General features: G+C 48.1%; 1 protein-coding gene across 1 annotated transcript; it reads right to left on the bottom strand.

Moving 5' to 3' along the window:
• Window positions 1-12,457: 12,457 nt before the first annotated feature.
• LOC129534664 (putative T-complex protein 1 subunit theta-like 1) lies at window positions 12,458-14,521 on the bottom strand. The gene has a single exon (XM_055392480.2). The coding sequence runs from the start codon at window positions 14,258-14,260 to the stop codon at window positions 12,584-12,586; it is 1,677 nt and encodes a 558-aa protein (XP_055248455.2). The 5' UTR covers window positions 14,261-14,521; the 3' UTR covers window positions 12,458-12,583.
• Between the last annotated feature and the right edge of the window lie 540 nt (window positions 14,522-15,061).

Raw genomic sequence — 15,061 nt, 5'->3', positions numbered from 1 at the left:
CCTTAGGTCAGTTGCTGGAGACTTGTAATTTAGTCCTAACTGGCCCCCAATAGGTAATGTATGCTGGGCAAGGTCTAATATCCTCTCTGGGTCTCAGTGACATCATCTGTCTTTGCCTATGTTGTTTATTCAGAGTTTTAAGGATACGGTATAGACGTCTCAGATTTTAGCTGCTAAAAACTATCAGTTCCAAACAAGAATCCTGAGGCTTCCCCTTAGGGCCACAGAGAGGCTGCCAGTAGCAGCAGAAGCCAGTGCTTCCTAATGTGTGTTCAGTAGGAGAGAGTGTACTTCTGTTCCAGCATTCCAGTTCAGAGCCCCCAAGTCACCCAATGACTATGGCCAGAAGAATGGAAAGTGTCGATCAGAGTACATCCTTGGAGCAGGGGTGGTGTCACCTTCTCCATTAAGTGTGTATGTAACTGAAATCTCAATACATTTACGCAGCGGGATGGAGGACGATGCTGAGTAGGTATTCAACAATGCCCTGGACTGGCGCGGTGGCTCACGCCTCTAATCCCAGCACTTTGGGAGGCTGAGGCGTGCAGATCACCTGAGGTCAGGAGTTGGAGGCCAGCCTGACCAGGGTGGTGAAACCCTGTCTCTACTGAAAATACAAAATTAGCCAGGCATGATGGACGCCTGTAATCCCAGCTATTTGGGAGGCTGAGACAGGAGAATCACTTGAACCTGGGAGGCGGAGGTTGCAGTGAGCCGAGATTGCGCCACTGCACTCCAGCCTGGGCAACAAGAGTGAAACTCCATCTCAATAAATAAATAAATAAATAAATAAATAACAATGCCTCGTGAGTAACTGGCACAGTGCAGGACATATCGCATAGCTGATGTTAGCCATTGCTATTGGCAGCAAAGATAACACATTGTGGGAGAATCAGCCTGGCACCAAGTCATTCTCTCAGGTCCCTAATCTGCCACTAACTACCATCTTAGTGATGTCAGACAAATTATGGAAATTATGCAATTTTAGAAGTGGAAGACTTCTTAGAGGCCACAGGGCTCAATCCTTCATTGGACAGACTTGGAAACTGACACCCAGAGACAGCAGTCTGAGTCTCAGTTTCTTCCTTTGTGAAGTGAGGCTAATAATACTGGTCATGTCTACCCTTGATGTTATGATGAGGATCAAATGAGGTACTGTTTATGTATAAGGCTTGGAAATGCTATTCTTTTTTTTTTTTTTTTTGAGACGGAGTCTCGCTCTTGCTGCCCAGGCTGGAGTACAGTGGTGCGATCTCGGCTCACTGCAATCTCCACCTCCCAGGTTCAAGCGATTCCCCTGCCCCAGCCTCCCGAGCAGCTGGGATTACAGGCATCCACGACGCCTGGCTAATTTTTATATTTATAGTACAGATGGGGTTTCACCATGTTGGCCAGGCTGGTCCTGAACTCCTGACCTCAGATGATCCACCCGCCTCGGCCTCCCAAAGTACTGGGATTACAGGTGTGAGCCACTGCGCCCGCCTGGAAATGCTATTCTTATGGGAAGCATTTTATTTGTGTTATTATTAATGTAGTAATTATGCCACATTAAGGGGAGAAATGGAGAGTGCCTTCAAAGGATAAGCTTACTTGGTTCAAAATGAATAATGGCACTTGAGAGTGTGTGGTGTGTGTATGTATGTTCATGTTCTTGTTAAGATGGGGAAGGTGTAGTTGAGACATGGCCCTTCGTGTACCATTAAGGAGTGGCATAGGGAATTGTTCTTAGGATGAAAGAGATTGGTGTGGTAGTTGGCTATAAATTGAAGTTGTCTCTCCTTGACTGACATTTGAGGAGAGTTGCTGACCTGGTAGGGCAAATCAAGTACTAGGAAAAGGCAACCTGTTAGAGACAAATCGCATTAGGCCATTCTTTGCCTTGCTATAAAGAAATACCTGAGACTGGGTACTTTATAAAGAAAAGAAGTTTAGGCCGGGCACAGTGGCTAACGCTGTAATCTCCAGCACTTTGGGAAGCTGAGGTGGGAAGATCATCTGAGGTCAGGAGTTTGAGACCAGCCTGGCCAACATGGTGAAACCCCGTCTCTACTAAAAATACAAAAATTAGCTGGGCGGGGTGCTGCATGCCTGTGGTTCCAGCTACTCGGGAGGCTGAGGCAGGGGAATCGCTTGAACCTGGGAGGCAGAGGTTGCAGTGAGCTGAGATCATGCCAGTGCACTCCAGCCTGGGCAACAGGAGGAGACTCTTGTTTCAAAAAAAAAAAAAAAAAAAAATACAGTCATGGTGGCGGGCGCCTGTAATCCCAGGAGAATCGCTTTAACCCGGGAGGCGGAGGCTGCAATGAGCTGAGGTTGCACCACTGCACTCCAGCCTGGGTGACAGAGTGAGACTCTGTCTTAAAAAAAAAAGAAAAGAGGTTTAATTGACTTAGAGTTCCGCAGGCTGTACTGGAAGCATGACACCAGTATCTGCCTGGCTTCTGGGGAGGCCTCAGGGAGCTTTTACTCATGGTGGAAGGAGAAGCTATAGCAGGGATGGGGGAGGTGTCACACAGTTTACAACAACCGGATCTTGTGAGAACTCACTGGCTATCCAAGCCATGAGGGATCCACCCCTAGACCCAAACACCTTCCACCAGGCCCCACCTCCAACCCTAGGGGTTACATTTCAACATGAGATTTGGGCAGGGACAAATATCCAAACTATATCTGTCATCTTTTTTTATATTTTTAATTTTAACTTTTTTTTTTTCCTGAGACGAGGTCTCAATCCGTCACCCAGGCTGGAGCACAGTGGTGCTATCTTGGATCACTGCAACCTCCACCTCCTGGGCTCAAGCGATCCTCCCACCTCAGCCTCCTGAGTAGCTGGGACCACGGGCGTGCACCACCACACCCGGCTAAATCAGTAACTTTATGTTAGTATTTTACCACCTTGTGTTGGTTCAGGTCCTTTGAAAAATAGATGCCAAGACGATTGTCATACAAGAGATTTGTGGAAGAATCACTGATGAGGGGAAAAAAGTGGAGAAAGTTGGAGGAATGAGGAATTTTATTTATTTTTATATTTATTTATTTATTTATTTGAGACAGAGTCTTGCTCTGTCACCCAGGTTGGAGTGCAGTGGTGAGATCTCAGCTCACTGCAACCTCTGCCTCCTGGCTTCAAGTGATTCTCCTGTCTCAGCCTCCCGAGTAGCTGGGATTACAGGTGTGTGCCGCCATGCCTGGCTAACTTTTATATTTTTAGTACAGATGGGGTTTCACCATGTTGGCCAGGCTGATCTCAACCTCCTGACCTCAGGTGATCCGCCCTCCTTAGCCTCCCAAAGTGCTGGGATTACGGGTGTGAGCCACCTCGCCTGGCCGGAATGGGGAAATTTGACCCCCCAGAAAGAAAAGAGAACAGAGTAAGTAGGAGGGTCCCAGGCTGCAGTGCAGCTCTCAGATGATTTTGGCCAAACTGACCCAAGTCCCCATTAGAATGTGGCAGGAAGTGACCTTATTATCCCATAGTCGCTGTCTGGGCGTAGCCCTCAGGAAGCACGGTCTTATTGTAAATGTGGCAGTGGTAGATTCAGAGGACAGCAGTTGAGGTTCTCAGTCAATTACACCTGCAGCAGGAGATCCGAGTGGGGTCTTTCCACAGTTGTCATCATCCCACTGGTTTCAAAACAGCTCCATTCATTCACTGAGGGGCTGACCATCCGGGATGTTTCTGTGGCGGTGGCACACAGAAGCATGCGACCCTTGTCTTCTCCAGCCATCTTCCATGTAATTTTTCTTTTTTTTTTTTTTTGAGACGGAGTCTCGGTCTGTCGCCCAGGCTGGAGTGCAGTGGCACAATCTCGGCTCACTGCAACCTCCGCCTCCCAGGTTCACGCCGTTCTCCTGCCTCAGCCTCCCTAGTAGCTGGGACTACAGGTGCCCGCCGCCACGCCCGGCTAATTTTTTGTATTTTTAGTAGAGATGGCGTTTCACCGTGTTAGCCAGGATGATCTTGATCTCCTGACCTTGTGATCTGCCCGCCTCGGCTTCCAGAGTGCTGGGATTACAGGTGTGAGCCACTGTGCCCGGCATAATTTTTCATATTTCAAAATGGCGAGTTTGTCTGATCGAGACTCCTTGCCTGCTGACCAAGTTGAATTCTGGTTGCTGGGTAATTCTTTACAAGGGTTGGCACTTAATAAATGTTCAAATTGTTCGAACAATAAACCCAAGTGCACCCTTGGGTTTATTGACTTGAAAGGTAAATAGTTACACTTACTTCCAGAACTCCACTGTTTCTATGCAGAATGAGAGGAGATGTTTAGCTTGCAACACTCTGAGAAGCTCATTTGGATAAGTCCCCCCCCCAAAAAAGTTTACGAGTATTCATAGATAAAAGAAGAAAATTTTATTAAAAGCTGAAGTGCTCAGTAGAGAAAAAAAAAATGAAAGAAGAGAAATTTAAGAAAATCCAGTGCTGGGCGTGGTGGCGCACACCAGTAATCCCAGCAATTCAGGAGGCCAAGGCAGGCAGATTACTTGAGGTCAGGAGTTTGAGAACAGCCTGCCCAACACGGCGAAACACCATCTCTACTAAAAATACAAAAATTGGCTGGGCGTGGTGGCACCTGCTTGTAGTCACAGCTACTTGGGAGGCTGAGGCAGGAGAATCACTTGAACCCAGGAGGCAGAGGTGGCAGTGAGCCGAGATGGTGCCACTGCACTCCAGCCTGGGCAACAGAGTGAGACTCTGTCTCAAAAAAAAAAAAAAGAACATCAGATTTTATAGATTGTATCTTTGTTGTAAGATGTTGAACACCTAAATTAAGATTTTAAATTTCAGTCCAGGCATGGTGGCCCACGCCTGTAATCCCAGCACTGTGGGAGACCGAGGTGGGTGGATCACCTGAGGTTGGGAGTTTGAGACCAGCCTGACCAACATGGAGAAACCCCATCTCTACTAAAAAAAAAAAAAAAAAAAAAATTTAGTTGAGCGTAGTGGCACATGCTTGTAATCCCAACTACTCAGGAGGCTAAGGCAGGAGAATCGCTTGAACCTGGGAGGCAGAGGTTGTGGTGAGCCGAGATCATGCCACTGCACTCCAGCCTGGGCAACAAGAGCGAAACTCTGTCTCAAAAAAAAAAAGACTTTAAATTTCAGTAACATATGAGTATATTTTGAAATGTTTTCTATTTAGTTTTAGGAATTAAGGCAAGTATAGATTCTTCTCAAAATCTAACATAGAAAATATCACAAGTAGTTTTAGAAACTATTTTCACCTGAAACAATATTTCAATCTTGGTTCATGGATTATTATGCCTCTTGTAAATAAAACTACACTAGCCTGGTGCATGGCTCACGCCTGTAATCCCAGCAGGCTGAGGCAGGTGGATCATCTGAGGTCAGGAGTTTGAGACCAGCCTGGCCAACATGATGAAACCCCATCTCTACGAAAAATGCAAAAAATATATCTATATAGGCCAGGCGCGGTGGCTCATGCCTGTAATCCCAGCACTTTGGGAGTCCGAGGTGGGCAGATCACAAGGTCAGGAGTTTGAGACCAGCCTGGCCAACATGGTGAAACCCCGTCTCTACTAAAAATACAAAAATTAGCCGGGCGTGATGGTGCATGCCTGTAATCCCAGCTACTCAGGAGGCTGAGGCAGGAGAATCACTTGAACTTGGAAGGCGGAGGTTGCAGTGAGCCGAGATCGTGCCACTGCACTCCAGCCTGGGTGACAGAGCGAGACTCTGTCTCAAAAAAAATCTATCTATCTATCTATCTATATAGATATAGATATAGATATAGATATAGATATAGATATATTAGCTGGGTTTGGTGGCACGCACCTGTAATCCCAGCTATTTGAGAGGCTGAGGCAGGAGAATCGCTTGAACTCGGGAGGTGGAGGCTGCAGTGAGCTGAGATTGTGCCACTTTACTCCAGCCTAGGTGACAGAGGAAGACTCTGTCTCAAAAAAAACAAACAATAACAACAAAAAGAAACCCACAGTAATAAAATTGAAATAGAAGGAGGTTTGCAATCAAAATGACTGACTAGGAATGAAATATGAAACATAATATGTTGCATCTGCATAGGGAAGTCTGAGATTGGCTGATATTGTTCTCTTCTGTAGGGGAAATACTAGTCCAGAACTTGGGGTGCCTGCCAAGAGAGGAGCAGCCACAGTAGGGAGGGGGGATTCTGGAATGCTAGGGTTCTGGAGTCTGTGGACACAGGAGGCAGAGGACATGTGTTAAGATGTTTTAAGAAATGAATGTTGATCTGGATATGAAAATATTTTTCAGCCGGGCGCAGTGGCTCACGTCTGTAATCCCAGCACTTTGGGAGGCTTAGGCGGGCGGATCACAAGGTCAGGAGATCGAGACCATCCTGGCTAACACGGTGAAACCCCATCTCTACTAAAAATACAAAAAGTTAGCTGGGCGTGGTGGCGGAGGCCTGTAATCCCAGTTGCTCAGGAGGCTGAGGCAGGAGAATGGCGTGAACCCGGGACGGAGCTTGCATGAGCCGAGATTGCGCCACTGCACTCTAGCCTGGGGGACAGAAGGAGACTCCATCTAAAAAAAAAAAAAAAGAAAGAAAATGTTTTTCACTATAGAGAGAGAGGCATATGTCCCCTGAGCTTGCCGGGATCCATCTTTCCTTGCTGATGCATTCTGTGAGTTAGAAGAAAACTTCCAAAGAGCCATTTTTTCCACCCTGTCTACTGTATAAAATTGCTTCTCAAACATGTGCTGCATTACAGAAGATTACCATTGTTTTGCTAACCAGCGTCTGGTCTTTCTTATGTGGTGCTGCAATTACTAGTGTCAAACCCTGTTGGTAATACCCAGAGGACAGTGTCTGAAGTCCTTATTCAATATTCACATTTGGCTGGGTGTGGTGGCTCACACCTGTAATCCCAGCACTTTGGGAAGCAGAGGCAGGTGGATCACTTGAGGTCAGGAGTTCAAGACCAGCCTGGCCAACATGGTGAAACCCCATCTCTACTAAAAATACAAAAATTAGCCGGGCGTGGTGTCAGGTGCCTGTAATCACTTGGGAGGCTGAGACAGGAGAATCACTTGAACCCAGGAGGCGGAGGTTGCAGTGAGCCAAGATTGTGCCACTGTACTCCAGCCTGGGGGAAAGAGCGACTCTGTCTCAAAAAAAAAAAAAAAAGAAAGAAAATTCACGTTTGTAGAGAGTTTAAATTCTTTTTTGATATGAAGTCTCGCTCTGTTGCCCAGTCTGGAGTGCAGTGGCAGGGTCTTGGCTCACTGCAACCTCTGCCTCCCAGGCTCAAGCGATTCTCCTGCTTTAGCCTCCCGAGTAGCTGGGATTACAGGCACCCACCAAAACGCCTGGACAATTTTTGTATTTTTATTAGAGAAAGGGTCTCACCATGTTGTCCAGGCTGATCTGAAACTCCTGACCTCAGGTGATCTGCCTGCCTCGGCCTCCCAAAGTGCTGGGATTACAGGCGTGAGCCACTACGCCCGGCCGAGAGTTTAAATTCTTAAGTCCTACACTTCAATGTGTGGGAAGTATTCGTGCTATGCTTTTATAACTAAATCATCTCAGTATTTCTATTTCTAGCCCCTTCTTCTGCCTGATGGTAAAATAATTAATCTAGTCAATTCCAGGTAAACTTTGGCCTTTTATGATTTTTCCTGATCAGGCCAAACCTCAACCAAGTCCATTCTTGATCTTCTCCTTCACCTCCTTCTCTCATTCACCCCACAATTAGCCTCCAGTCCACGGGCTGATGCAGCATCTTGGTGTCCTGTGGTCTGAGGTCATTTTCTGTCTTTCTGAAGCCTCAGCTAAAGTTTACAATCCTACCTTTTCTCATGACCTTGAAATGCCCTAAGGTTCAGCGGCTTCATGGTTGCTGCTTCATGGGGGACCCTGGCTGTTCTCTGAGGCTGCTCAGCACCACGAACATCCCATCAACTACCCGGGGCCCATCTCCGCCCGAGGCCTCAGCCATTCCTGGTCTACAGCTCTGCTGTCCTGTTGGCACAGGGAACTCCTTGGGGCCCCAGGGTTCCAGATTGGAAGCAGAGAATCTCCTCTGTTCTCAGACCCCCAAACTTTGCTGCGGATTCTAATTGTCCTTTCCCCCATCTCACTCCTTGGAACCCACTGGGAGGTGAGTAGAATCCCTCTCAGAGATTCTACCACCATCTCCCTCATTCTTACCCTAACCTTCTTCCTCTTCCTCCCTAGTTAGGAAAGAGGATCTTTAGCCTGCGGCGAGGGGTGGGGGTGGGGATTCTTGATGTTTCAGGGGAAAAGGTGACTCAGCTACTTTTGGAATATCTGTCATACCTGTCTACTGGTGCAATGAGCCGGGATCACACCACTACACTCCAGCCTGGGTGACAGAGCAAGACTCCATCTCAAAAAAAAAAAAAAAAAAAGACTCTGGAGAAACAACTCAATACGCATGAGAAGAGGCTGGCCCATGTAGAGAAAGGACTGACAAACTATGACAACTCTTTTCTGTTGTTTTGTTTTCAATCTTCTCTTCACAGTTCTTTTCACAGTTTGGAATTGATACCTTTTTCTCTTCATCAGAACTCCAATGTTTTTGTAGATTGAAGTCTTTTTTTTTTTTTTTTTCTTGAGAAAGGGTCTCACTCCGTCACCCAGGCTGGAGTGCAGTGGACCAATCACTGCTCACTGCAGCCTCGACTTCCTGGGCTCAAGAAATCCTTCCATCTCAGCCCCCGAGTAGCTGGGACTACAGGTGTGCACCACAATGCTCAGTTAATTTTTATTTTTTAATTTATTATTATTATTATTTTGAGATGGAGTCTTGCTCTGTTGCCCAGGCTTGAGTGCAGTGGCACCATCTCGGCTCACTGCAACCTCTGCCTCCTAGGTTCAAGAGATTCTCTTGCCTCAGCCTTCCGAATAAGTGGGGCTACAGGTGCATGCCACCACACCTGGGTAATTTATTTTTTTGTAGAAAAGGGGTATCAGTGTGCTGTCCAGGCTGGTCTCAAACTCCTAACCTCAAGCGATCTGCCTGCCTTGGCCTTCCAAACTACTGGGATTAGAGGTGATGAGCCACCATGACTGGCCTACATATAGCCCAAATGGATGAGCAGTTCCCAAGGCTCAGTCCCAGCCTCCACTATCCAAGTCAGCCTCTCATCTCCTTCATTTCCCAGGACTCAGTTCTCATTTTCCTCCCGTTTTCTCTGGATTGTGGCTATTGTTCTCTGGTTGCTAGATCAACCTGGAGCACAGTAAAGCAGTGTCACAAAGCTGGAAGGGGTCTGGGATGAGTCCACCAGCTACAAGTTCTTGTAGAAAATGTACTCCAGGAATGGCCAGGCGCAGTGGCTCATGACTGTAATCCCAGCACTTTGGGAGGCCGAGGCGGGTGGATCACCTGAGGTCAGGAGTTCGAGATCAGCCTGACCAACATGGAGAAACCCCATCTCTACTAAAAATACAAAATTAGCCAGGCGTGGTGGCACATGCCTGTAATCCCAGCTACACCTGAGGCAGAAGAATCGCTTGAACCTGGGAGGCGGAGGTTGTGGTGAGCCGAGATTATGCCTTTGTACTCCAGCCTGGGCAACAAGAGCGAAACTCCGTCTCAAAAAAAAAGAAAAAAATGTACTCCAGGAATTGTCATTTCTGAAATTCAACTGCTGCTGGAATTGAAGCAAGCAGCTCATCTTGGAAGAGAAATATGTAGCCAACCCCAAAGCCAAAGCCTTTGAGGATTGAGACCTAGCATGCTAGGAGACCTTGATCCTGTAATCTCAGAAGAAGAGTCTGGATCTGGCCAAATTGAGGTCAAATTCTGGTCAACTTCTCCATAGTCAGTAGGAGAAAAAAACCAACTTGATGTTTGAGTCATATGTTTTGACAACTAAAGAGGACACTTATGCTGGAGTTGGTGGTTCATGCCTGTAATCCCAGCACTTTGGGTGGTTGAGGCGGGCGAATCATTTGAGGTCAGGGGTTCGAGACCAGCCTGGCCAACATGGTGAAACCCCGTCTCTACTAAAAATTCAAAAAAATTGGCTGGGCACAGTGGTTCATGCCTGTAATCCCGGCACTTTGGGAGGCTGAGGCGGGTGGATCACGAGGTCAGGAGTTCGAGACCAGCCTGGCCATTATGGTGAGACCCTGTGTCTACTAAAAATACAAAAATTATCCAGGCATGGTGGCACGCACCTGTAGTCCCAGCTACTCAGGAGGCTGAGATGGAAGAATCTCTTGAACCTGGGAGGTGGAGGTTGCAGTGAGCCGAGATCACACCACTGCACTCCAGCCTGGGTGACAGTGAGATGCCATCTCAAAAAAAAAAAAAACAAAAATTCAAAAAAATTAGTCTGGCTTAGTGGCGGACGCCTGTAATCCCAGCTACTGGGAGGGTGAGGCAGGAGAATCACTTGAACCAGGGAGGTGGAGGTTGCAGTGAGCCGAGATCATGCTACTGCACTCCAGTCTGGGCAAGTGAGACTCCATCTCAAAAAAAAAAAAAAAAAAAAAAGGACACTTAAAGATGACATTAAAGAGGATACTTAGATTCTAGACAAAATCAAGATATAGCAAATTGGGGTGGGACACACCCGTAATCCCAGCATTTGGGGAGGCCGAGGCAGGTGGATCACCTGAGGTCCAAAGTTTGAGACCAGCGTGGCCAACATGGCAAAACCCCGTCTCTACTAAAAATACAAAAATTAGCCAGGTGTGGTGGTGGACACCTGTAGTCCCAGCTACTCAGGAGGCTGAGGCAGGAGAATCATTTGCGCCCAGGAGGTGGAGGTTGCAGTGAGCTGAGACTGCACCGCTGCACTGGTGCCTGGGCCACACCAGTCACTATGCCTGGGTGACAGAGCAAGACTCTGTCTCAAAATAAATAAATAAATAAAATTTTGTTTTGCTGTGTTGCGGCTAATATGCGTGCTATAAGACAATGGTTTCTTGAGTCTCATTCTCTCTGCATATGCCTAAAGCTTTTTTATTTTTATGATTCTAAGAGATTGTACCTTCTCATCTCCTAGATTCTGTCCCATAGGTTCTGATCTTTTCCTAGAGTAACTTGGATGGTTAAAAATGTGGAAAAAGCTTTGGGTATTAGGTGCTGAACCCACTCACCTCTGCTTAGACCCCTTCTTTAATGCCCAAGGTTGTCCAATCCTAGCTCTTCCCCCTACCCTCAGCTTTCTCCTCACCTACACAACAACCTTAGCATAATCCTAAGGTATGTGTTCTTATCTTCTGTTATCTATGCCAAGGATGTTTGCTGGTTTTGTTTTGTTTTGTTTTGTTTTGTTGAGACAGGGTCTTGCTCTGTCACTTAGGCTGGAGTGCAGTGGCACAATCACAGCTCACTGCAACCTCGATCTCCTGGGCTTAAGTGATCCTCCCACCTCAGCCTGCTGAGTAGCTGGGACTACAGGTATGCATCACCACACCTGGCTAATTTTTTTTTTTTTTTTTTTGAGGCAGAGTTTTGCTCTTGTTGCCCAGGCTGGGGTACAATGGCATCATCTCAGCTCACAACAACCTCTGCCTCGCGGGTTCAAGCAATTCTCCTGCCTGGGCCTCTCAAGTAGCTGGGATTACAGGCATGTGCCACCACGTCCGGCTACTTTTTTGTATTTTTAGTAGAGATGGGGTTTCTCCATGTTGGTCAGGCTGGTCTTGAACTCCTGGACTCAAACGATCTTCCTGTCTCAGCCTCCCAAAGTGCAGGAATTATAGGCGTGAGCCACTGTGCCAGGCAAGGATTTTTTTTTTTTAAGTTACATTTCTACCTGCCAGCACAGCAGCCCCTTTTCCTGCTCTCTCTCTCTCTCTCTCTCTCTCTCTCTCTCTCTGTGTGTGCTTTAAGATGATAGTCCCTTCTTTTTTTTCAAATAACCACAACGGGAAGGACTGACCACTCTTGTAAGCTGCAACTGATGTTTTCAGACTCCTAAAGTGACATCTAGACATAAGTCCATATATGTCAGAATATCATGCAGGGAATGCTCAAATAGTTGGGAAGAGATTGCTGCACTGTGTTTTGCATGCCCAAAGCCCACATAGGTACTCAGTTTAAAAATCTTAATAGAATTGAATCCTGATCTTATCATAGGAAAGGAAGAGAATCTGAGAGAGAAACAGAAAATGAAAAGGTCAAGAAGTGGCCGGGCATGGTGGCTCTTGCCTGTAATCCCAGCACTTTGGGAGGCTGAGGTGGGAGGATCATGAGGTCAGGAGTTCGAGACCAGCCTGGCCAATATGGTGAAACCCCGTCTCTACTAAAAATACAAAAAAATAGCTGGGCGTGGTGGTGCGCACCTGTAGTCCCAGCTATTCAGGAGGCTGAGGCAGGAGAATCTCTTGAACCAGGGAGGCGGAGGTTGCAGTGAGCCAAGATCACGCCACTGCACACCAGCCTGGGCAACAGAGTAAGACTCCATCTCTAAAAAAAAAAAAAAAAAATTCGAGAACTGGAAAGGAACTAAGCACATGAAAAGAAATTTTATGTTCCTTCATGTTTTTATTTAAAGAAACCGAATCAAGTACCAAACATGGAATAAAGGCAAACATTCATTTTTGGGGTGATTGTTCCCTTCTTGGCAATCCCTGTTTTATTGAGGGTATCACTAGTTATTCATTCCAAGGATTTTTTTTTTTTTTTCCACAGGAGGTGGGCGTTTCTTTGTCTTCTTAGAGTCAGGATTCCAGATCTGCTGATGTGTGGGACTTTTCTTGGCCACTACGATTTCATCTACAGTCACGAGCTGTAGCACCACCTCAGCCACTGCTCGAAATCCTTGGGCTTTGACTATTAGGGTGTCCCACACCCCTTCCTGGGCCACCTTTATTATCCCTTCAGCTCCCACACCCATTAGGAGGTTCCCACCTTGGTGCACTCCACTCATTTCTGCCACCACGTCTGAGACAGCTAAGCCTGCATTCTCTGCCAAGGTTTTAGGAAGATACTTCAGGGCCTGGGCAAATGCTAGGAATGCAGGCCCATTGGGCCCTTCCAATCTGCTTCCTTTATCAGAGAGCATTTTTGCCAAAGCCATTTCTGTGGCCCCAGCTCCTGGGATTAGTCTGGGATCTTGACATAGCTGGAAATAGGCATCAATGCCATGGTAGACTGCCTGCTCTGCACTCTGCAGCCCCTGGGTGGTGGCTCCCCTGAGAACCACGGTGAGGGCAGGTGTGCCTGTACATTCCCATTCAAATACCACAGCCAAACCATCTCCCATCTCCTGCCTGTAAACCCTCTGGCACTTGCCTGGCCTCTGGGGAGGGAGCAGATGAGGCAGCAGAGGTGTGTCCAACACCTCACTCAGGTAAATGATCTCCATCCGAGACCTAGCTTGAATCACCACGATGCCATACTTGTCCGCCAGTGTGAGGGTCTCCTCGTCGACCTCCCCCAACACCACTGCCACATTAATTCCCCCGGCTGCCAGCTGGCCTACTTGCTTTTCTAGTAATTGGTCGCTTCCTTTACTAAATTGAGCTAGATCAGCAGGACTAGAAAGACAGGCCGTTGCTGGTGCATTTGGATGGGCAGAACCAAAGGGGCAAGCAAAGAGAGCCACCCTGGCACCACTTAACACTGTGGCCATTTGCCCACAGAGCTTCCCAGATATTGCTAACCCCTGGAGGAGGCAGGAATCCTCCAGTGTCCCCCCGTGCAGCGCGCACACCCCAACACGCTCAGGCTTGAAGCTGCCGTCTAGCTCCTTGATAGTCCAGCAGGCATGGGCCACCAGCTTGGTCAAGTGGTCCATGGGGGGCAGGGTGTGGGTATTCATCACAGAATGGAGGGCCCAGGACGGATCTTCCAAAGGCCCCAGAGATTGGATGGCCAGGGAGGGCAGTGTGGCCAGGACCTCTGCAGTGGCTGTGGTGTAGGCCTCCCGGAGCTGCGGGTGAGGCAGGCCGGCCTTCAGCAGTTGCTCTGCCTGTTCCAGCAAGGCTTCCGTCAGCAGAACCACAAAGGCTGTGCCATCCCCACTATTCTCTGCCTGGGTTTGGGCTGCTTCCCGGAGGAGCCATGCCGCTGGGTGCTCCAGCTCCAGGGCCCTGAGGATGGCAGTGGCACACCCCGTGCACACTGTTTCTCCTTTCATGGTCACCAGGAACTTCTGCCGGCCGTGGGGGCCATAGCAAGGCCGGATGACATTGGCCAGGGTCTGGACTGCAGCCAAGCTGCTCAGCAGGTGGGGCTCCTCCTCTTCCGGACTCCTTGGGCTCTCCCTTGGGTTCAGTGCCAGCCGCTGGGGCAGCTTCAGGGCTGAAGGGACTGTGCTGTCCATGGCCCGCAGAGAGAGGAGAGGCCACCGTGGGTTGCAGAGATGCTCTAGAAACAGCAGCAGGGGCACCCTTGACACCGATCATTGAAAGTACTCAAGAGGTCAGTGGAAGCAAGGAGCCAAATGCCCATTGACTGGTATCTGAAGATGTCAGCACAGACCAGTGCTCCACTGTGGGTCCAAGGATGAGCTCCAAAGAGCCCAGTCCTAAAGCCACCCCAGGGTTGATTCTGTAAAGGAAGTGGGTCTTGGGGCCTCTCAACCTTGGTGGCTGAAATGGGATCTTTAACTGATGAAGTCACAAAGTGGAAAATGGAACCAGGATAGAGAATGAGGTCACAGAAGTCTGGTTAGAACTGAGGAGGCCCTACCAGCAGGCAAAAGTCAGGCCTTGTCCAGCAATGGAGGTACATGCACCTCTGCACCAGGTCTGAGACTTGTTTAAACGTTAGTTACAATAAGGAGGAGATCAAGTGAAAAACTACCCACCTCACCCTGTCTGGAGTGCAGGGGCATGACCATGGTTCACTGCAGGCCCAACTCCCTGGTCTCAAGCAGTCTTCCTGTTCAGCCTCCCAAGTACCTGGGACTACAGGCGCACACCACCACACCTAGCTAGTTTTTTTATTTTTTGTAGAGACAGGGTTTCTGTATGTTGTTCAGGCAGGTCTCAAATTCCTAGCCTCAAGAGAGCCTTCCACCTTGGCCTCCCGAAGTGCTAGGACTCCAGGTGTGAGCCACCACCACACCCATGCTTTTTTTTTTTTTTGAGACAGAGTTGCACTCTGTTGCCCAGGCTGGAGT

Source organism: Gorilla gorilla, chromosome 16 (genome assembly GCF_029281585.2).
Source record: "Gorilla gorilla gorilla isolate KB3781 chromosome 16, NHGRI_mGorGor1-v2.1_pri, whole genome shotgun sequence".
NCBI lineage: Eukaryota > Metazoa > Chordata > Mammalia > Primates > Hominidae > Gorilla > Gorilla gorilla.
Note: the sequence above shows the minus strand (reverse complement) of the source record. Positions and strands in the feature narration are given on the sequence as shown.